Source organism: Mytilus galloprovincialis, chromosome 4, assembly GCF_965363235.1.
Source record: "Mytilus galloprovincialis chromosome 4, xbMytGall1.hap1.1, whole genome shotgun sequence".
NCBI lineage: Eukaryota > Metazoa > Mollusca > Bivalvia > Mytilida > Mytilidae > Mytilus > Mytilus galloprovincialis.
In genome coordinates, this window is record NC_134841.1 from 61572490 (window position 1) to 61595147 (window position 22658).

At 32.7% G+C, this 22658-nt stretch overlaps 1 protein-coding gene across 1 annotated transcript in view; it reads right to left on the bottom strand.

Annotated features, from left to right (window-relative positions):
• Nucleotides 1–9429, bottom strand: part of LOC143071062 (SCO-spondin-like) — a 48128-nt gene extending 38699 nt beyond the window's left edge. The window contains exons 1-7 of the mRNA XM_076245138.1: nt 9375–9429; nt 9000–9068; nt 8520–8655; nt 3177–4332; nt 1354–1453; nt 843–893; nt 142–324 (exon numbers count right to left, since the gene is read on the bottom strand). Of these exons, the coding sequence (XP_076101253.1) occupies nt 142–324; nt 843–893; nt 1354–1453; nt 3177–4332; nt 8520–8655; nt 9000–9045 (1672 nt within the window). The 5' untranslated portion in view covers nt 9046–9068; nt 9375–9429. The remainder of the gene's footprint in view (nt 1–141; nt 325–842; nt 894–1353; nt 1454–3176; nt 4333–8519; nt 8656–8999; nt 9069–9374) is intronic.
• Between the last annotated feature and the right edge of the window lie 13229 nt (nt 9430–22658).

Sequence of the window (22658 nt, forward strand, 5' to 3'; positions counted from 1 at the left end):
CATTTATGTACATTGTTTATGCTAGGTGTTATATAAATTCATCATAATACCAGAATTGAAACTTTTTATTTGCGCCACCTCCTCAATTAAAAAAAGCAAACTATAAGAATATCAATGGATAGTAGTAACAAATCAACTCACTTGGACAATAGATGGTCGGTGAACAGGAACTTGATTGACTTGTGACACCAACGCACTGTGTCCCATCGTACTTTGGTGCTGGATTCGTACAGGTTCTGATTCTGGTGTATGTACCAGACGCGCTAGGATTGCATGATACGGAACAACTACCCCATGATGCCCAATCTGTCCATGCACCGTTAACTGTAATTTAGAAATAAAATATGCTATTCGTTCGTACGTCTTCATATGGTGTTGTTATATGTCAAGTTGTATTGACATCTCAACATTCTGTAAGATGTCTCAGAAATTATCCAAAGAAAATGAAATTGATTAAATTGTTGGAATTTATTATCAAAAACGTCCAATAGATTTTACAACCAACATGCAAAATATCCAATAGAATTCACAACCAACAGGTTAAACATCCAATACATTTCACAACCAACATGTACTCACCATAAATATTGTTTTTTTAACAAAAATCGAACCGAACTGTTATAATCCACACTGATCTGTGTCCACACTTGTGTTTTTACAAGAAAGATGCTTATGCATCTAAAAAATAATATATATATTTCTGGTTTTCATCAACGTCATACGTATTAGATTAATACACAAATTAACAAGCATTTCATCCATTTGTTGGTTTATGACATACAATTTGCAATTCTAATTGCATGCATAGATTTCAATCGTCTGCCTTATCCAATACTACTTACTTGGTGGAGGTTTTGCACAATCTTCTTCTGATACACCATCACCATCGTCATCTGTATAATAAAATAGAACCCGTATGTCATGTGTTTCGAAAAACTAAAAAAAAAAAAACAAAAAAACACGAATAATGAATAAATACGAAACTGGTTTCGACTTGAGTACGGTAACTGTAACAACATACCACAATGGACCAGCCTAATATTAGACGCTAAATCGTAAGTCATTGAATGAAATGAAGCTAAATCAAACTTTAAAAGTCATGATAAAAACAAATCAAGGTATGCAATTAAAAATACGATAAGGTGCTGCCACTTGATTAGTCTAATGTTTTTAGAAAACTCATCGTATATCTGGATTTATTTCAAATCTATAATCAATTTGAAATTTCCAGTTTTCATCACTGTCTAGGCTCGAGTTACATAGTCGTAACTAAAGAAATTTCTAATAATCTAAAACTATAAAAAAAAAAATACTTAAAATTCAAATCGCCATTTTGTCCTATTTTTAAACTACCTTTATTTTTATTTTCTGTTGTACACAGTTCTTCATCAATAAGTCCATCACAATCGTTGTCAATACCATCCCCTACGACTGTAGGTGTCGGCACACATATCTGTAATTAATTGTATGCAAAGCATAAAACTTACTTAGGAAACTAAATTATTACAATCATCATCGTCATCGTCGTCATTGTAATCGTTTTCGTCATCATCGTCATTGTCATCGTCTCCGTCATCATTGTCATCGTCATCATCATCGTACCGTCTTCCTTGTCACAATCATTTTCGTTTTCGTCGTCATCAACCAGATAGAGTCCTTCCTTTCTGTACTCTATAATTTTATGAAATCATTTTTTTCTATTCTATATTTTGTTTGCCAATCATTCTCTTTGTTATTTATTTGAGCACATCATCATTCTCTATTCCGGATTACCTATCTTTCTCTATTTCTTATTTATGGGCACTTTATTCTGTATGTTTTATCCATTATTCTATATTCTGTAAACGTTATACATACTCTAAATTATGAAAGCAATAGTTTTGGTGCTGACCGAGGGACATAAAAAAATGTTCAAACAATTCTGAACACGTCTACTGTCATCGCCTTCCGTAATTTGTCATGGCGTTGCTAATTTCTCTCAACTTATGAATTTTTGAAAGTCTCCTTGTATATATCTTCATCGTTTCTACCTTTAGTTTGATAGCCGAAGCAAATCCTAGTCCTTGTCTACTTCGAAATTGATATGCCTTATTTCGATGCTGCTGGTTGAATGTTTTTACTTAGAAATCGAAAGTTCACAAAGGGGGAATAGAAATCGTCTCTTTTCACTTAAATAAAATTGAGAAAGGAAATTGGGAATGTGTCAAAGCGACAACAACCCGACCATAGAGCAGACAACAGCCGAAGGCCACCAATGGGTCTTCAATGTAGCGAGAATTCCCGCACCCATAGGTGTCCTTCAGCTGGCCCCTAAAAATATGTATACTAGTACAGTGATAATGGACGTCATACTAAACTCCGAATTATACACAAGAAACTAAAATTAAAAATCATACAAGACTAACAAAGACCAGAGGCTCCTGACTTGGGACAGGCGCAAAATTGCGGCGGGGTTAAACATGTTTGTGAGATCTCAACCCTCCCCTATACCTCTAGCCAATGTAGAAAAGTAAACGCATAACAATGCGCACATTAAAGTTCAGTTCAAGAGAAGTCCGAGTCCGATGTCAAAAGATGTAACAAAATGAAATGAATAAAATGACAATAATACATAAATAACAACAGACTACTAGCAGTGAACTGACATGCCAGCTCCAGACCTCAATTAAACTGAGGTTTAGCTTTCAAATGTACCTCATTTTCAATATCTATGCCTATGTCGAAATATGAAACAAATTTAATATATCTTTTAAAAGTGTTTAGTATTATAATTTATTGCAAATTCTTGTACAATGTAAGTAGATACAAAAGATTGAATATGATTCCCTGGTCCATGAGAGATGGACTAGATATTCTGAGTTCAATGGCATTGTTTGGTTCATAAGTATGCAAACATTATACTTACCCTATGATGACATTCACCATTGACATATGGATAGATTCTTACACTGATAGAAGTGTTAATTTGTCAAGGGCATATAATTGCGCTAAAGTTTGTGCAATGTTTTTTTTTTAAAAGATATAGGAAGAAAATTTGGTGAATTATATAATTATAATATAATTTCGAATAAAAATCAAACAGATAAATTAAATGCAAGTAAGTCTATAAGTAAAAAAGGCAATTATATGTGAAGTTCATGGGAAAAGTTATATAACTTGAAATATATCTAATATACCGAATTAATTTTTGCCATTCTCATTCCTGTAGTAAATCCATATGTTTCAAGGTTTGCCTTTCCATAAAGAAATCCCCCGAAAATAGAAATTGGTGAGGTATGACGAACAGAATGAGATCCATCCGATACTGAAATGTACCCTCCTACAAGATCAGTATCTGGAATATCGTAGTACGCAGTGTTTCCTGGGAAAGAACCGCCGTCGATTTTTAGTCCATTCTTATCTGCCTTGTTCACCACAAAAAGGAAAAAGTTTTCGTAACTTCCTCCACTATATTTAGGTGTTGTAAATGTATAATCGGCAGCATATTGTTCTACAGGTGGAATTATAATCATAGCAGGATCAGCTGGTTCCGACGATGACAGCTGACTTTTAACAATCATCACTGCAAGTATTGGTTTATCTGCTGTTATATAGCAGTAGTTTTGGGAGTCGATAGAAATTTGTTTTTGGTCACCTAGAGTGGATAAGGTGAATGAATTTGTCGATATCTGCCCATTTTTATTGCATTTATAAGTAACTTGAGTGGAATCCTCACTAGCAATAAATTTATAGTAATCTCCAATGGTTCTTGCTGGTGTAGGGACAGTTGCAAACCTCTTTCCCCACGTATTAACTGGAGTCAGCTGCTCCACCAAGTGATCTTGACTCCCTCCGGATCCGGTGTTTGTTTTCCTATTTCCACTGAATGCTGAAACAGGCTTGTCGCTAGTAATACGAGCTCCGGTTAAATCACCTGTGCTTTGAAGATGGATTGCATCAAATCTGTTCAAAATGACAGAAATTGTCTGACCTTTGGAATATTTCTGTCCATTATAGGTAACGCTTCCACAATTTGAACATGATGGGAGCTTTATTTCAACATTGGTCGAGTCGCTCACACCTACAACACATAGTTGAGCCTTACGGTAGGGTGGATAATATGTTACAGCAAAATACTCATCTGATAGGACATCTACAGGGAGCCCAAGAAAAGCATCGTTAGAATACTTTTGTTTGTTTACCCCATAAATGACCACCTCATCGTCTGCAGATACAAGAATACCTTTTGACTCCTTAACTGTTCCTTCCAAACGTAATCTAAGGTCAATTAAAAGTTGCTTGACGACACCTGCTGTTACTGTGAATTTTTCGTTGACAGATGGGTTGGTCCATTTAGCACTAGTTCTCCGTTAAAGCGCCCAACGTCAGAGTAAAAAATGATAAAATATAAATTACAGCGAAACTTGTTTATAAAGAACATAGAACATCTTCATAGTGTATTCTATCCACCCTATAAATTTCAGCATGTAATGTGCTACCGTAAATTTGTAATGATCGAGACAGTTTAGATAATAAAACAATAAAAAAAAAAAATTTAACGTCATTTTATTTCCTTTGACGTCGTGATTTTCAATGCCAAAATGCTAAAAACTTTTTTTATTGATTCACGTAAACTTTTTTTTCTTTTTCTTGTTAGTTGAAATTTAAGATATTCAGTCATGTCTGCATTATTATTATATATATATATATATATAAAAATCATTTTGTCATCTCTTTAACACAAATTAATGTGATTAATCTTCAATTTGGCCGTTTCTGTATGAATAAGTACGATAAACAATCGACTCGGCATTTTAGTCTTGTACAAAGCAGAATAAATAACAAAATCGTATTAACATGCTTTCAACCCAACTATGCATATAATTCGCCACTGAATTCTCCTCTTTTTCGTCATCATCCTATTTACCAATCTGTGTTACAATGAATTATCATTGATGTGGTCATATTGATATCGAAAACATATATATAAATCAACTGTTTTAATTTCAAAATGCACAAGTATGGCGTATAACGCATGAATTCCTTGCTTTGAACTGTTTTGAAAAATTCTTTCGAAGCCGAAGCACAACCCTTGTATGATCTTGTATCTTTGATGGGTTACTCCCTTTGATACCTTTTTGTTCATTGTATCGAAAATTTGGGAAAAAAATTAGGAGAGAGACGAGAAGTTTATATTAGTATTTTATATATATATAGCAGACCAATGAGAGTATGTTTCTTAAAACTGAACACTTGAACACTTTAATATAACAATTAAGAAGATGTGGTATGATTGCAAATGAGACTCGAGTTTAAAATTCAAAATTCAACTAATAAAGATAGTCGGCACGATAAATTCGTTATACAGTGTGTTAGTGACCTGATACGATATACAGGGTCAGTAAATTCCATATGAGGTTCTATTTTCGCTCAAACCCCTTATGGAATTAACTGACCCCGAATTTATCGTATTAGGTCACTAACATACTGTGTAACTGATAATATCTGACTAGAATTTAAAAGAATCACTTATTTGATAATGTTTACAGTTAGTATATTACTACAACTTTAGAGGAGATATGATTTATTCGTGATTGATGTTTTCTGGACGTACAGTGGCAAATATTTCATGCAGATTTATGAGCGGGAGAAGAATATTCAAAAAAATAAATCAGATGTTACATGCGTTGCCGTTGATAAAGAATTTAAAAAGGTTCAATATAAATATATAAAAAAAGCAATGATGAGACAGACACGACAAAAAATGATCCAGCAAAATATAAATATAAAATCATTTTTCATAGATATTTTATTCATCCTCTTTGTTGGTTAGTTGTAGTCTATTAATCTCGCAACTTCGATTTTTAGACAACCAGTAACGACTAATTGAACAGCTTTTTTTGTAGATACTCTTATACTAATAGTACTATGCATCGTATTCCGCTTGAATATCATAAAGTTATTTGAATTAATCCAAGATATAGGAGGTGGTTTATAGATTAAAAAACAATTATGAAAAATAAGAATACGGTGAATTAAAAATAACAGAAATAAATGATTTAAAGATGAATGAAACTTTCCGTTTTCTGCATATTAAATGCATTATTGACAATATTCTAGTAGATCATTTCGAAAGAAACGTTGAACTTTCAAATTGGTTGTAAACGCAACTGGTCAAATGAAATAAGCGATGCAAATTTTATACATTCATATAAGCATCCGTTCAGTGTTTTTCGCCAAAATCACGATCTTGCATGAGTTAACTTGTCATTTCGTTTCCTATTGTAGGCAAATTTAACCTTACATCCTTCTCGTATTTAATATTTAATGTTATTCACCTTAAAAAAAAAACAGTTCGTGACAGATGTCAGACCACGATAATCCGATAACAAAAAGATCTGCAATAGTGGTCGAAAAAAAAGTTATAAATTTCATGCGTTTGAAGCGGGCACTATCTTTGATTGATCTTCATCATTTACGCCTCAGCGACAAGTATTTGAAATCAAAAGATATGAAAGAATAGAAAGAGTTGATGAGCTATATGACAAAAATGACACACAAAAAAAGTCAAATCAGTCGAATGTAACATTGATTGATGAAGTTTAAAACCTTAGGTATCTTTATAATTCCAAAATATATAAATTGACCATTGATTGGAATTGTAAGGATTTGCAGAATCAAAACATTGTCATAATTCGTACGTTTTAATTTTCATACTGATGCTCGAGGACGGCAGACTTTTGGGTATAACATTTTTTTAGTACCAACATATATTAAATATATTTCACTATTCACCAAAACAGTTGATTGATAAGCAATGTCTCTTTCTATATTTTGTTGGACAGATGAGTAATCAATGATAAAATCTTTTTGGTGATCAAATTTTTATTTTATCCGATTTCAGATTTCTCTTAATGTCGGTTAGCTACCGGTACTGTCACTGTTATAAAACTGAACGTTCAGCTCCTCATTACTAGTACCCCGAATCACAAGGAAAATATGATAAAGTATACCTCATATCATCTTTCCTTTTGTTTATTATCCCAAATATCCAACTGATTTCGAACAAATTGAAATACTTTTTTTTTCTCCAAGTTTTATACTTATTTTAAACATGGTATCATTTATGCAGTACAGTGACAGAATAAAAAAGAGGGGCTATACGGAGTAGTGTCGTTATACGTATATTTTTGATACAGTCAAGACACTATATATTGTCAAAATATTATATACGGAAGTTTTCAAATGCAGGAACTGAACCCAAGAATTTTACATAGAAGGGCATATATTTCTAACTGAATAGAGAAAAATGGCTAAAAGAATTATAGAATACAGAAATGTAGATCTCCTCCTCTAATACAGACCGTAATATATAGCATTTTGACGGATAGTTTTGTTTAATCTATTTAACTGCTTTTAATTTCGAAAAGAATTTTGTACAAGGTGTTGTTAATAAATGTAGCAGACAATATATCATGCCTTTTCAACCGACGTCCTAATTTCGATGAAAGAAATTAAAAGCTTCTCTCCTTGTGCAACACAAAAAAAAAAAAGAAAGAACAATTTTTATACCTTTTTGCAATTGCATAATTGTTAAATCGTATTGAATTCGGAATCAAATTTATATTAATCATATAAAAGCTTCATATCTTAAATATTGAAAACAGGTCTAAATTATTTACATGCATTACGATTGATATAAAAACATCCGGTTCGGTTGTTTTTCTTCTTCTAGATTTGAGAAAGAAGCAACTCTGTGACACTCAAACAATTGATTTATAAAAATTGTTACATGGTGTCGTCTTATGTCGTCTGAATTACAATATATTATTGATCTGTAAGTGATTTATTCGCCATCCATTATAACTATCTAATATGTTTATTTGGCATGCCATACTCGATAAAAGTGCGGACGTGATAGAAAGCACTCTTTACCAAAATGTCAACGGAGATTACATTCCACGGAGGTTACATTTCGACGATTTCGTCATTTATTAACCATAATATGTATATCTAAAGATTGAAGTTGTACTAAAATTTAATGTTGACACCGATATCGATCTGTTGGATGTGGAATTTATTTTCAAAATTGATGTTTTTTAAGAAATTGGCTATTCCACGGAGATTACACGCTTAACAAATCTCTACAGTTTTCAACTTTGCTTCGTTTTTCAGACTGATGTAACTTGCAATAAATGACCATTGTTATAAATAAAATTATTCATGGTAACCTTATGATCAAATTAAACTCATATTACACTCTATAGTGTACTAAATATTTTGTCCTGGTTGGTCTTTTATCCATCAACGGAAATTTCAGCTTTTCAAAGAAAATATTATGGACGGCCGGTACGATCACCATCGTGGTGCAATATGTACTAACCTTTATAAATATTAAAAATATAGATAATAAAGAAATTTAAAACTCTCAGATATAAGTATAACAAGCTACGGGTATATAACTGGAAGTCGTTAGTTTTGCTTTCTTACGGTGGGACAAAATAACGTTATAAAATGGGCGCTTTAACGGAGAACCAGTGTTAGGTGACGTGACTTCGACGTTAACTATAGTTGTTCGTGATGTCGTTACGAATAATTCCAATTCGTAAGTTGATAAATAATTATCCATGTAGGCTATGACAAATTCTGTTCCTCTGTTATCTGGTGCATTTGTACCTACAATGTCATATTTGAAATAAAATAAGTCAATGTTGTACATGAATACTTAGTCCCTTTGTTCACGCGCTTGCTTTTTTTCCGTTTTGTTTGCATTCTTGACTTTTTTCCGTTTTGTTTACATTATTGAAAACAAAATTGAAGTGATCCAATTTCTGGAATTATTTTAATCTTAAAACCCGTTATTCCTTCCCCGCAAGAAAAAAATAATTCTATTATATAACACATTGAGAACTATTACAATTTTTTCCCACTCTAGATGCATATTGTTTATTTAAGAATATGCAGTCATCAAAATTGCGAAAAACTGGTCTGATGAATATCTATAGTATTTAGACACTTACCATGAGAAGAGGACAGCAAACTAACCAAGATCGCTACGAATATCATCCTTAACAAGGTCTTTTAGAACCCTAAAGAATAATAAACAATTTAGTAAATGGCGACTATATAATATATTTTTTATATATATATATATATATATACAGGAGCGTGAAACATTCGAAAACGAACATTTAGTCCTACAGTCATAGTGCAACATGCTAAAAACAAGCAAAAACTAAAACAAACGACTTCATTTTCTTAATTAAATTAAATGACTATTTATATATTAATATATATATATATGATAATAATAAATTATTTTTTTGGCTTGTGATTTTGTTATCATCTGTTTGGTATCATCTGCCTTATGTCTTAATAATTGTATTTTGACTTACACCTTGAAGTCTGAAATGGGTCCGTCATGTATCAGTTCTATCGCTGTTATATTACACGTAATAGTTAATAAAACATAGATTATATATTACCTCAATACGCATGCACAGTACTCTAATAACTACTGAATAGAAATGTGATTATAAGATTATGGGACAAAAAAAATCTGCATATGGGGCCAATTCTTAAATCTAAATTGAATTATAAATCTATATCAAAAGTTAAACTGTGATTGGCTTGCTTTTTATTTATCTTATTTAGAGACGAATTTCGGTTATTTTTTCTTTAGACCTGTCGAGGTATCTGACTTATATTATTTAACATAAATAAATACATATTTGAAAAATACGTCCTCCAGCCCCTTAAGCGCCAAAGATGAAGTTTAGAATATTTATGCGCGCGACTTTAAACCTTGTGCGTACAACTTTTAAACTTGTGCGAACAGGTGAGTGGCATTCTTTAAAAAGTATCTACGTGAACGACATAAAATCTCTCACCTAACATACATATGTATTTCATTTGAAAGCTTATGATCTCAGTATACTTAAAGTCTTTCTGTTTAGCCTGACTGCAAACATGTCCATTAAATCAAGGTTGAAGGGCCAAGAATGTACTTTCCTAAATTTTGCAAGAATTAAACAAAATGACCTTTTCTGGTTAACAGTTTGATAATTTGTTATTTAAAAAATCGTGAATCCGAAAGAATCTTTTAAGTTTTATTGAGTGGCAAACATGACGTAATTCGTTGTATGTATTCACCATACAAATTCTGTTGAAAGTCAAATTATCAACTTCTTGTTAAAACGCGCCAAATATGATCATATTTAAGATGAATGTTTCAATAAGGATCTGTTTCGGTTAAGGAGAAAAAAAATCTCCGCAAAATTATTTTCCCATTAAAGCCTTCTAGTAATATTTCAGTTACGTATTATGTTACTACTGTTTCATTTCTATTGTAACAAAAGTAATGCAGTTAAGTCTATTTGGTATTCTGTTGATAGACCGTATTTCAAGACTTCTAACTTTAGATTGATTTACATGAAAAAACTTATCACATATTCCAGGCTTATAATTTTGTACGCCAGACGCGCTTTTTCGTTTATTAATGCTAATTAAAGACGCTCGAATCAAAAGTGGTACAAGGCAAATATAGTACGAAGTTAACGACCAAAATCATTTTAAGGTTTTGCCAAATAGAGCTAAGATAATATATTCATAGGAAAGAAAATTCTCCTTAGAATTTCGAAATATTCAAGGTTTTGTAAACATCAATGATAATTCATAACAACATACCAACAAAGAGTCCTGGTAATACCTTCGGTGAGGAGACATCAACCAAATGCGACATCGTACCAGTGGTTGTGAAAAAAATCATCAATTTTAAATACCATGCTCTTTATTGTGTATCCATGTAGGCTATGACAAATTTTGTTCCTCTGTTATCTGATGCATTTGTGCCTACAATGTCATAGTAGAAATACAATAAGTCAATGTTGTACATGACTACTCAGTACCTTTGTTCACGCGCTTGCTTTTTTCCGTTTTGTTTGCATTCTTGAAAACAAAATTGAAGTGAGCCAATTTCTGGAATTATTTTAATCTTAAAACCCGTTTATTCGGTGAGGAAACATCAACCAAATGCGGCATCGTACCAGTGGTTGTGAAAAAAAAAATCATCAATTTTAAATACCGTGCTCTTTATTGTGTATCCAGTTATGCGTGTGATTTATTTCTTAATAGTATGTTTTTTTTTTCTATTTCATTATGCTTTTTTTTCTCTTTTTAAGAATGATCAGGTGCGAAAAAAAATATTTAAGCAATCATCTTATGTATCTTCAATCTCCTTAAAATCGGTTCCAAAACCTTTTTTTTTAGAATTTTTGTTTCGGTCTTGCAATGGTACTGGCGCAAGGAAAGTATCCTCTTGTTCTCTAGGTAGAAGGTCAAATGTGTGATCATTTTAATCAAATATATAAAACACTGTATACAAAAACAAATTCAAAAGGAAAATATAAAAGAAAGTGCAATAAACAAAAGACAGAAGACTACACCTCATCCACTTAAAAATAATGAAACAACAAAACACGACCTTAATCGCAATAAATTTGGGCTTATTGTTCTCTGCCGAAAGGTGAAACTTGTGATCCTTTTAATTAAACGAATAACGACAAGTGTTTACGAAATTAAAAAAAAACAGAGAAGGAAAAGAGAAAGCAACAAACAGAAGCGGAAGACAACCACCCCTTCACCTCCCCTCCAAACAAACCCCAATAAAAACAACTTATATTTTTTGTGTTTTTTTTGTAATCTGTTGTTTGCATTTTGTTGATTTTTGTTTTATTACAATAGTATTGTCAGTTCGATTCCGAGTTATAAGTTTTAATGCACCTTCAGTATCATTTGCATCATGAGGCTTGTATAGGGTATATTGGGATACGGGATATTTGCCATTTTAATTTTAGGGATATGGGATATTTGTCCTAATAGTAAATGGGATATGGGATATTGATGCATTTATTAGGATACTGAATTTTTAACATGAAAAAAAATAAGTGGAATTTAAAAGTTAAGTACAGAAATATTTACATCTCACTTGATAAAATTGCTCAAAAAAGTTTAATATTAAAGGTCATTTTAGTGCTTTGTTGATTTTAATTGAGTTTATGGTCGTTTTATTTAAAAGTCATCCAAACCCAAGCGAAAAGTATTGATCTATTTTCGATATTTGTATGCTCATATGTACTGATAATTTTAAAAGTATTTGTTTTGCTTTCCATACTTCATTCCTTATTGTTAATTTTCCTTTTTGGGTGGTGATGTTCCTTTTGCACTATCTTACGGTGTTTGTATATCACAACTCCTCCGCTATGCCCGTGTCTGTTGTAACGTTTTGGATTTTAATGAACGAAATCTATGTATTACTGGTAAATTATTAAGTCAGGGATTTCGTTACCATAAATCACTTAAAATCTTTACTAAATTCTAGATTTGGTTTTGAAGTTTGGTTCTACCTGTAGAAAACTTATTTCAAACGGGATAGCACATCCTCATTTTTACGGAGATGTTGTTTACCGTGCCATTGGATGCTGGATGTGTAATGATTGATAATTTAGCCTCAGATGCATTACTTTTTATTAGTTGTAATTGGCTTTGAACTAGCTGTCAGTAACTGCGAGTACTCTCAGATCTGTACTTAGTGTCTTTTTGTTGATGGGATGTACAAGTACTCGGTCACGTCCACTCTCTGTTTTTGTTAGATGTATTTCTATTTGTATCCATCTGATGAGTTAAGCCTTTTTCAACTGATTTGTATAGTTCGTTCTTATTTTGTACTATTACACAACTGTCCCAGGTTAAGGGGAGGGTTGGGATCCCGCTTACATGTTTAACCTCGCCACATTCTGTATGTATGTGTCTGTCCAAAGTCAGAAGTCTTTAATTCAGTGGTTGTCGTTTGTTGCTGTGTTACATATTTGTTTTTTGTTCATTTTTGTGTACATAAATTAGGCTGTTAGTTTTCTCGTTTGAATTGTTCTACATTTGTCATTTCAGGACCTTTTATAGCTAACTATGCGATATGAGCTTTACTCATTGTTGACGGTCGTACAGTGACCTATAGTTGTTAATTTCTGTGTCACATGGTCTCTTGCGAAGAGTTGTTTCATTGGCAATCATACCATATCTTTTTTTATATTATATGCACATATGCATTGAAAATTTTCTTAAAATAATCATAGATTTTTGTTAGATGTATCCATCTGATGAGTTATGTTATACCACTGTCCCAGGTTAGGATGAGGGTTGGGATCCCGCTAACATGTTTAACCCCGACATATTATTTATGTATGTGCCTGTCCCAAGTCAGGAGCCTGTAATTCAGTGGTTGTCGTTTGTTTATGTGTTACATATTTGTTTTTACATAAATAAGGCCGTTAGTTTTCTCGTTTGAATTGTTTTACATTGTCTTATCGGGGCCTATTATAGCTGACTTTGCGGTATGGGCTTTGCTCATTGTTGAAGGCCGTATGGTGACCTATAGTTGTTAATGTCTGTGTCATTTTGGTCTTTTGCGGATAGTTGTCTCATTGGCAATCATACCACATCTTCTTTTTTATAAGCCTTATTGTTGTCAATGTTTTTATTTGTTTTGATGCTTTATATGATTACAGGATATTTTCTAGTGTTTTACCTCTTATTTTTCACGTGGTGAGGATCTTCAGAGGTCTCCACGTTTCACAGATTGCTCTGATGTGCAACGGCTGTTTTGCCAGACAAGCTAGGGCCGGGAGACGTCAGAGCACGCCCCATATCAAAAAGTAGATATTTCGCCGTATAAACTATGTTAATAACGAATAATTACTAAACAATCAATGTAAATTCATATATATTCTTCTATTACTGGTGTTGTGAGGAAGGAAATTAAAAAAAAGTAACAAAAATATTGGGATCTATGTAATTCATAAAGTTCAAGATCACAGAGTCAAATGTTGTGTTATTTCTTTGCAAAACAAGGGCTGTGCAAATTTTGCCTGCTGTAAAAATATTGCAACAGTTAAGTGTAATGTAGGTACATTAGCAGAAAGCTTTCTTGTGTTAAATTTTGAGTTATTGAACTTGCATGCTAAATATCCACTTTTTGATATAGACGTGCTCTGACGTCCCACAGTCTCAACTTGTCTGACAAAACAACCGTTGGATGTCAGAGCAATCTCGGACAAGAGACAGGGTTGAGTCCTTCTGTTCTTTCCAACATAGTTTAACGTGTAGGATGAAGTTTCTTATCAATAAAAGAAGACTGCTATCAAAATGAAATTTTACAGTCATATGCATCACGGTTTGAACAATTTAAAAAAGTCTGAAATTAGACCCCTTACACTAAATTTATCGTTTAAGATCACATAAAAAAGATTGTTATACAAGGCTCTAAGATGGAACACTTCATCTTTTGGACACATATTTTCTTATTTAACACTGGAAGTATGCACTGTAAATTTCCTTTAACACAGTTTGTTTTACCAGTCAAAATTGTTGACGCTGTGATGATGAGGAAAAAAATGGGCTTGGGAATGACTTTATAATGATTTTTGGGGATATTTCAAAATAGTTTTAGGGATATGGGATATTTGTAAAAAATATTTATTGGGATATTAGGGGTAAACATTATAGGGATACGGGATATTGGGATAAAAACTTAATGGGATATGGGATATTGATACCCCCCCTAAACAAGCCTCCATCATGTTTGAATCATCGCCCATCTTAAACGCAGGTTGCTATTGGTTATTTGATGAATTTATCCATGTTATATATAATATATTGTAACTGTTTTGTGTATCTCAAATAACCATACATGTATATATACATTGTATAATGTAAAACGAGAGTTAATTTTTGGCCGGAAATATGGAGGTTTCTAAAGTAAAAAAATGTGCAAAATATTATATAAACAATCTGCGAGTGGGGTCTTAAGAAACGATGATAGTCCATCAGAAGGGGTCGATAAATGGCTGACCCGTGTTAAGAGAGATCCATATCTATTGCCCGTAAAGGACTCCTTTGTAAATTACGAAAAAGAGAAGGCTAATGCCGCTACAAGGCAGCATACACGCACACCCGCAAAGTGAAAAGGGATTAATATAAGTTGCCATTACTTGTTTCCCAATCCACTATAAATAAATATATTTACACTAGACAGATGGAATCTTTGTGGTGGACAGATGAAACACTGTATCCCTTCCCCAACTTCGTTTGACAAAAGATCTAAAAATCCTAAAGCAAACAAATATCAAATTATTCCTCCTAGTAAAGGTTGATTTTGCTTTGTATGATATTTAACCATGAATTAGGCAACTCAAACCGATGAGAAGTGCCCACTTGAACATACCACCAGTTATATGAAATATTGATAATTGTTGAATGCCTCATGGTGACTTGAAGATGAAGGACAACAATAAAAACGTTCCATAGTCGGATTTTACCATGTATTGATATTAATATGGTCTCATGTACATTTACTCCACATCCCTTCATATTTACATTGGGTAACCAATCATATTCCTGGAAATGTATAGGAGGTAAGATAATAATATGGTCTCATGTACATTTACTCCACATCCCTTCATATTTGCATTGGGTATACAACAAACTAAAATACTGCTACAAACTACAACTAAAAATCAAAAAAGCTTCAGACAGTATAGAAAATTATTCTCTTTGTAACAACTGACAAATCCTTGACACAAAAAAAATCTGTTTTGTTGCAGTAAAGCTGGAATAGCATGCTGAAAACTTATGTAATGATATCTTCCGTGTAATACATTATTTGGTGCTAAAAATAAATTAAAAAGACAATTTATGCTTTGGCTTACCTTTGTTTTTTTGCTTCGATTTTCCCGACCCCATAAATAGGCGCATTGCCGGAATCCAACGATAGCAAAATATGGTCCTGTTAGCGTTGAATCGAGCCCGTGACCAGAATAGGAACCAGCGAAACGCCCGACATTGGTGGGTTAGACCATGGATTGAGCTGCGCCTGATGGGTGGGCAGTATAGTACACTGATGCAAGAGTTGAAGCGGGAATCTGCCGGTGATTTTGTTTGATTCATGCAGATGGAGCCTGGCATGTTTCAAGAACTTTTACTGAGAGTCGCCGCTCACATTACTTACCCAATAATCGGGCCCTCTATATATACTATAGTTCGGAGTCAAACGCGTGAGTGACTCACGACTGTTGTGCGACAGTCGTACGACAGTGGTACGACAGTGACACGACAGTAACACGCGCATCCCATGAAATGAAAACCTAAAACCATAGCCCTAAACAACTCACGATTGTCCTACGACTGTCGCACGACCGACTTGCGACAAATTTGCGACAGTATAATTACAATGTTTTGTTCTGTCGTGTACCCATCGTGGGATCATCGTGGAAATGTCGTAGCCAATGTGACCACTCGAAATATTTTTGGACATTTTGCACGACAGTGCCACGACAACTATTTAATAGATCTTCCACGACAAAAAATCGTACGATCTGTTGTGACCGGGACTTAAGAAAGGATAATGATCGAATTGGAATACGATAGTTACATATAGAACCATGGACTTTACTTCCATGGTGTAACTATCCTATTGGTGTCATGTTGCTATGCCAACATGGCCTTAATTACCCCTAAATCATGGTCTCTCCGGGAACTCTGGCTTCCTCCACCAATAAAAACTAACTGCCACGAAATAGCACAATAGTGTTGAAAGTGGCGTTAGTCGCCAATCAATCAATCAATCAACCCTGAATCATGGCAAAATTGAATTCAGTTACTTGTGTTTGGAAGTACTGTAATACTGTAGGTCATATCTAAATCAAAGGACAACATTTCAAAATGAGACTATTTTAGCAATATCTGCAGTGGGTTTTTTTTTCTTTTCAAATTATAAAGCAAAACATAGATGGGACATGCATGGTTGCTTTAGTGTTGTGAATTGGAAGTCAACCCGTATTTCATATTTTACCTTCGAATTTTTATTTCTCATGTGAATACATTGAAAATCAGTTAATACTTTTACAATTGTTTTATATTTATAACATTTTCACTAAGGTGATAAGCATTTAGACAATAAAGGGATTTACCTTGAACCAAATCTACAATTTTGATAAGTAGCTTAAGGACAAGAATGAAATTTATAACATGTCTAACATTTGTTTTAAAAATAAAATGCTTTGAGTTAATCATCATGTAAAAATCGATTTTAACCAATACATCTACTGTCTTATTGTTTTATTCTATCTTTTTAAAATCCTTACCAAAACCCCAACTTATAAAAAAATGTGTACGATAGGGTCTTGTCATCTATTGTTTTTACCTATCACCAGAGAAATATATATATATGTTTCTACTCAGTGGCGGATCCAGAACTTTTCCTAAGGGGGGGCCCGCTGACTGACCTAAGAGGGGGCCCGCTCCAGTCATGCTTCAATGATTCCCTATATAATCAACCAAATTTTTTCCACGAAAGGGGGGGCCCGGGCCCCCCAGGGCCCCCCCCCCTGGATCCGCCTATGCTACTATCATGGATCAAGCACATATAGCTTTATTGGTCTATATTTTTTGTATCTTGATTTGTTTAGTTTAATAAAGAGAATAGTGATTTCCGAATATTTTCTGACCTAAATATCGTTTATTTACCAAGTTTTGATCGCTTATAATTCTTTTAAGGCTAGGACTAATGAGGCCGTGTCCTTTGTCCGTCATACATGCCAAATATGATATTTCATAAGTCTTTAAATTCAGTCAGGTCAATTAAGTTCATAATTTGCCGAAATACACTCATGGTAACTCAGAAAACACAGGGATCTACCACCAGGGGCCGTGTCATCGAAAGTGTCCTAAGAATTGTCTTAAGATAGTCTTAGGACGGTCTTATGATATATCTCAGACTATACACCGAAGGTATCCTAAGATAATCTTAACAAAGATGTTCTATCGTAGTTCTAAGTACAATTTTCTCGTTACCGTATAATGATAGAATTATTTTAACAAGCATATACAAAAAAAGTAGCATTTGAATGTTTTGTTTGCTATATTAGGTTTGCACACATACTATGCTTAAACACAAGTCTTATATTTGTAATTGTAATAAGTTTATTGCAAATCAGCATATAATATAATGCTATAGTATCAACAACATATATTATATAATAAGCGACATAATATAAGTGAAAACAGAAACAAAATAATAACAAAAAAACAACCCATATTAAACAAATAGTACCATATATAATCTACGTTATCAGTTGTGACCGTAGTTTCCAGTTTTCATTTAACAAACAACAAAGTTTTAATACCAACGTTCTTGAACATGTTTGAATAAGTGATAAACATTTTGACATATTAGGCCAAGAAAAATAAGATTTAGGCAAAAATCTTAAACGCAAATGTCTTTAGGCTAGACAAATCATTACAAAATGATATTCATTTTCAATAGCTTTCATATTGCAACATTGACATAGGGTGCATTTCTTTCTATCACAAACTACGCAAACGACTAAGCGCGCACATGTTTTGATCATTTGTTTCTAACATACGTTTGAAAAGTTTACATAAACTTTGACAAACTGTCTATGCAATCGCTAAAGATAAGTCTACAGTTTGTCGTTCGTCGTTTGTTAGTACAAACACTACATTTGTTTCTGACTTGAACTTGATTAAACGATATATTTTTTCTACGTTTGTAAAAAATCTGTTTACCAACAACATGTACATGCATAATTGAAAGTTGAAACAGGGTCAGTAAATACTTATTGAACGTTGTATTTATTTGTTTCTACTTTCGTAGAGTTTAGAAAACAACAACAAACGCCACACAACGTTTACAAAATTTTGGTTAGAAAGAAATGCAGCCTAAGTCTTTCATTACGAGGCACATTATTATCTACCAGTTTCAATGTTTAAGTGAACCACATCTAAGTTGTGTTAAGAGTAAATATTTTTCCAAACAAAAGTCATTTTTTCACATTCCAACATATTAGAACGTCAGCTTTGTAAAAACTGATCATAGAGGCGTAGTTTCAAAACATCATATGAAAAAAAAAATCATTTTCTTGGTTATGACATAAAAATTTATAACTAAGATAATTTAACAAGATCCGGACATTTGACGCCAAGTTTGTTTTTCCATTCTTAGTATCATTAACTAACACATTTTATACAAATCAAATACAATAGGAGGTTTCTTAGTAACAATGTTCAACCAATATTAAAAGTATTCTTTGTTTTCTAATAATATGCATTGGCAAATGTCCAAGTTCACTGATAACAGCACATAAAGGTGAATAAATAAATTTGGTGTATTTACTGTCTTCTGATTGGTTAAAATTATTAGTTTTATTTTCAATGTTGTCAATTTTTATGGCGACACGCCCACTCTGACGTTGTGTATTCATACGCCGACATGTGTGTACGTTGTTATTGTTAATATAAATAATATAAAGTGTTCTTTGAGCTTTATTTTTGATAGAAATTTATTTATAATGAATGGCAATAATTTATTTTGAATTTATTGAACCATAAAATTAATTTTTGACTCTTCACATTTTACATAATCCGCTTCGCGGATTATTCAACGTGAAGAGTCAAAAATTAATTTTATGGTTCAATAAATTCAAAATAAATAATAGCCATTCATTAAATGTTTACCAACTTTAAGTACAAGTCTACAAAATTTATTATGAACCTGTTTAATGTCCTTGGCATGATGAAACCCCCATATCTCAGAACCTGATTAAAACATAAGTTAATAAAATATTTCTTTATCAAGTAAAAGCAAGAAAATTAACAAGAAATGGATTCAAATAAGTATACAACTTATATCCTTAAATTATGTACACATGCATTACGGTAAAAGAAATATAATATATATATACAACTCGTCTAAAGTTAAACATATCTATAATACTAAAATTACGAGGTCCAATTTGTCAACCGTCATCACGTAAAAACGACGAATCACAGAATTCAACTTTATATATAACTAATATAGTACAAAGGTGTAGATTAAAAATTACACCACTCCAGGCCCTTTTGTTTTCCACGTAATTAATATGCCAATAATTAAGAAGTTCCGGGTCGAGTCCGCTACCGATACCAATAGTATATTCACCTGTTACCTATTACCTTATCTGTACGTTCCGCATCTGACAGGCGCACCACCAAATGTTGTATTCAGGATTAATATGCTATATACACGGGTCATAACCACAGGGTTGACACTACTAAATTGTCAAATTGTTACCTATTGTAGTATTTTAACCAGTAAGACTTTCTAAGATAACAATACGAATACTAAAAATCTGGACTAAAAATAAGGCGTATAGGTACAGTTTTCAATTTGTTAGTGGGCATGACGTAAAACAGCGAAGCAAAGAATTCAACTTTATTTATAACTTATATAGGACAATGCTGTTGATTAAAAAAATGCTCCATTTCAGGACTTTTTGTTTTCCAAATAATTAATATTATTGTTTCAGTTCGACGGGTTCAAACAGAAAGACTTGAAAGCAGAGAAAAACTGTGTACCTTATAATCGGCATGACTTTATCAGATGACAATACTAATACTAAAATAAGGCTTGCGCATAGTTATATACTTTAATTCAGTCACGGACCCGTGATATCACGGGTGTGTTCTAGTATATATATATATATTGTCTTTTTCTATCTTTTAAAAGTCCTTACCAAAACCCTTATATCAGTTAGGGTTTTAGACGAGTTGTATATATATAGATTCTTACGGTGATACGAGTGGATTATCGGATTTATCCAATAGAGATAGTAAAATTATCGTTTTATATTAGAACTGAACAAATTAATTGTAAATAGTTCAAATTAGATATAATTCATTATTAATTAGGTAAAATCATTACATACTTTGAGGGAGCTGAATTTGAATTTTATTACTGCAAATTAACATACGTTTGAATACATGCATGAGCAAAAGAAAAAAAATCGAGTTTTACCAATGCAAAACTACAGGGCCCAGTTTCATCCTAAATATAAAAAAGAAGGTGTGGTATGATTGCCAATGAGATAACTCTCCCAAAGAGACCGGAAAATCAATAATAAAATATCTAATTTATATTAAAACGCATCAAATAATAATTTAAAAATATGAAAAATTGATGGAAATTTGTGTTAAAATCATTTTGTTATCACAAGTTGTGGAACTGTTAACAAAGAAAATGTACTTATCCAATACAAAAAATTGGAAAATGGTGTGAGCAAAAAATAATATCCTAATTTTGTCTACTTTTGACCAGTTCAAACCAGCTCGACTAGTGAAGTGTACAAATTTTCAAATAAATATTATAGTTATTCTATAGAATCTTTCCCCCTTTTTAATTGCATACAACCACTTTTTTTTAATCTTTTTAATATTTTGTTGTACCACAAAAACATGAAAAAAGTTTGAGTTAATTCTGTTTTAACTGCTAAAATTACTTTTAAATAAACAGAGTATACTAAATTTGAAGAATTACAGAATTAATTGCAGGATAAAGACAATAACTGTTTAGTGTCTTTAAATATCAGCTGTATTTGTACGAGGCTAGGAAACAAGGTGTATGCGAGCTTTTAGCGAGATATTACACCTGTTTCGAGCCGAGTACAAGAACAGCTGATATTTAAAGACACTAAACAGTTATTGTCTTTATCCTGCGATTAATTCTGTATATTTTTTGTGTTTTGAAAGACACAAAAAAGCATGTTTTTTGCATTTATTTTCGTTTTGAAATCCCTTGAGGCCCGTGTAGTAATACGATACAGTAATCACAAATTCAGCTGAAGACGGGTTCACAAAAAAGAATCTCGAATTGTCAACAATAATACATTGCTCAAGGTGAATAATTATCTATTTTAACATAACAACTAATTTCAACAGTAAAAACAAATAACAAAACATTGTCCAATTTGAAACAGGAGTGTACGAGTTGTCCTACGCTTCAGTCTCGACATTCTCTAAACATGCATGCTGAAATTGACATGGTTTTTTTTTGTTACACAATCATGCACATTCAAGTTTTGAAATCGGTAGTTGTCATCGTAGAAAAGGCTGCTGTTCATGTGTGTATGTTATCGGAAAATTGTAGTTTAATACGTCATTGGAATGGAGTTGCAATACACATTCTGAGGTCACGCAGGTTCATACAATACTCAGTCCGGCAGCTTTAAAGCTATATCTGTATAGTACACAGATACAGCATAGCGATATCTGTAGGGCTGTATCTGTATTTAGAAGAACACCCAATTGCAGGATAAATTTATATATTATTAAGGCAGGGATTTCGTTACCACAAATTACTTTTGTAGATACAAAGATTTGGTCAGCAAGTTTAGCTGTACCTGTAGAAAACTTATTTCACACGGAATAGCACATCCTAAATTTTACGGTGATGTTGTAAACGAAGCCCGAAAATTTAGATACGATCTTGATAAACATATCAACCTATTCAACACTGTCATTAAATATTTGAAAATTGTTTTTATTGGTATGAATACAATGATTTTGTTATCAGTTAATTAAAATCAATATAATGTACTTTTCACTCCATACTTCTACCACATCACCGCCTAGCATTGCGCAGATCTATCCCATCCTAGGCCTCTAACTAAGCAGATACTAAAAATCAGCTTTTGTGTTTCCTTCTCGAAGGAATTAAACAAGGACACCTAAACGCAATTGTACAATGTATTTTTGATGGATACGTTATCTTATCATCATACAGATATAGTCAT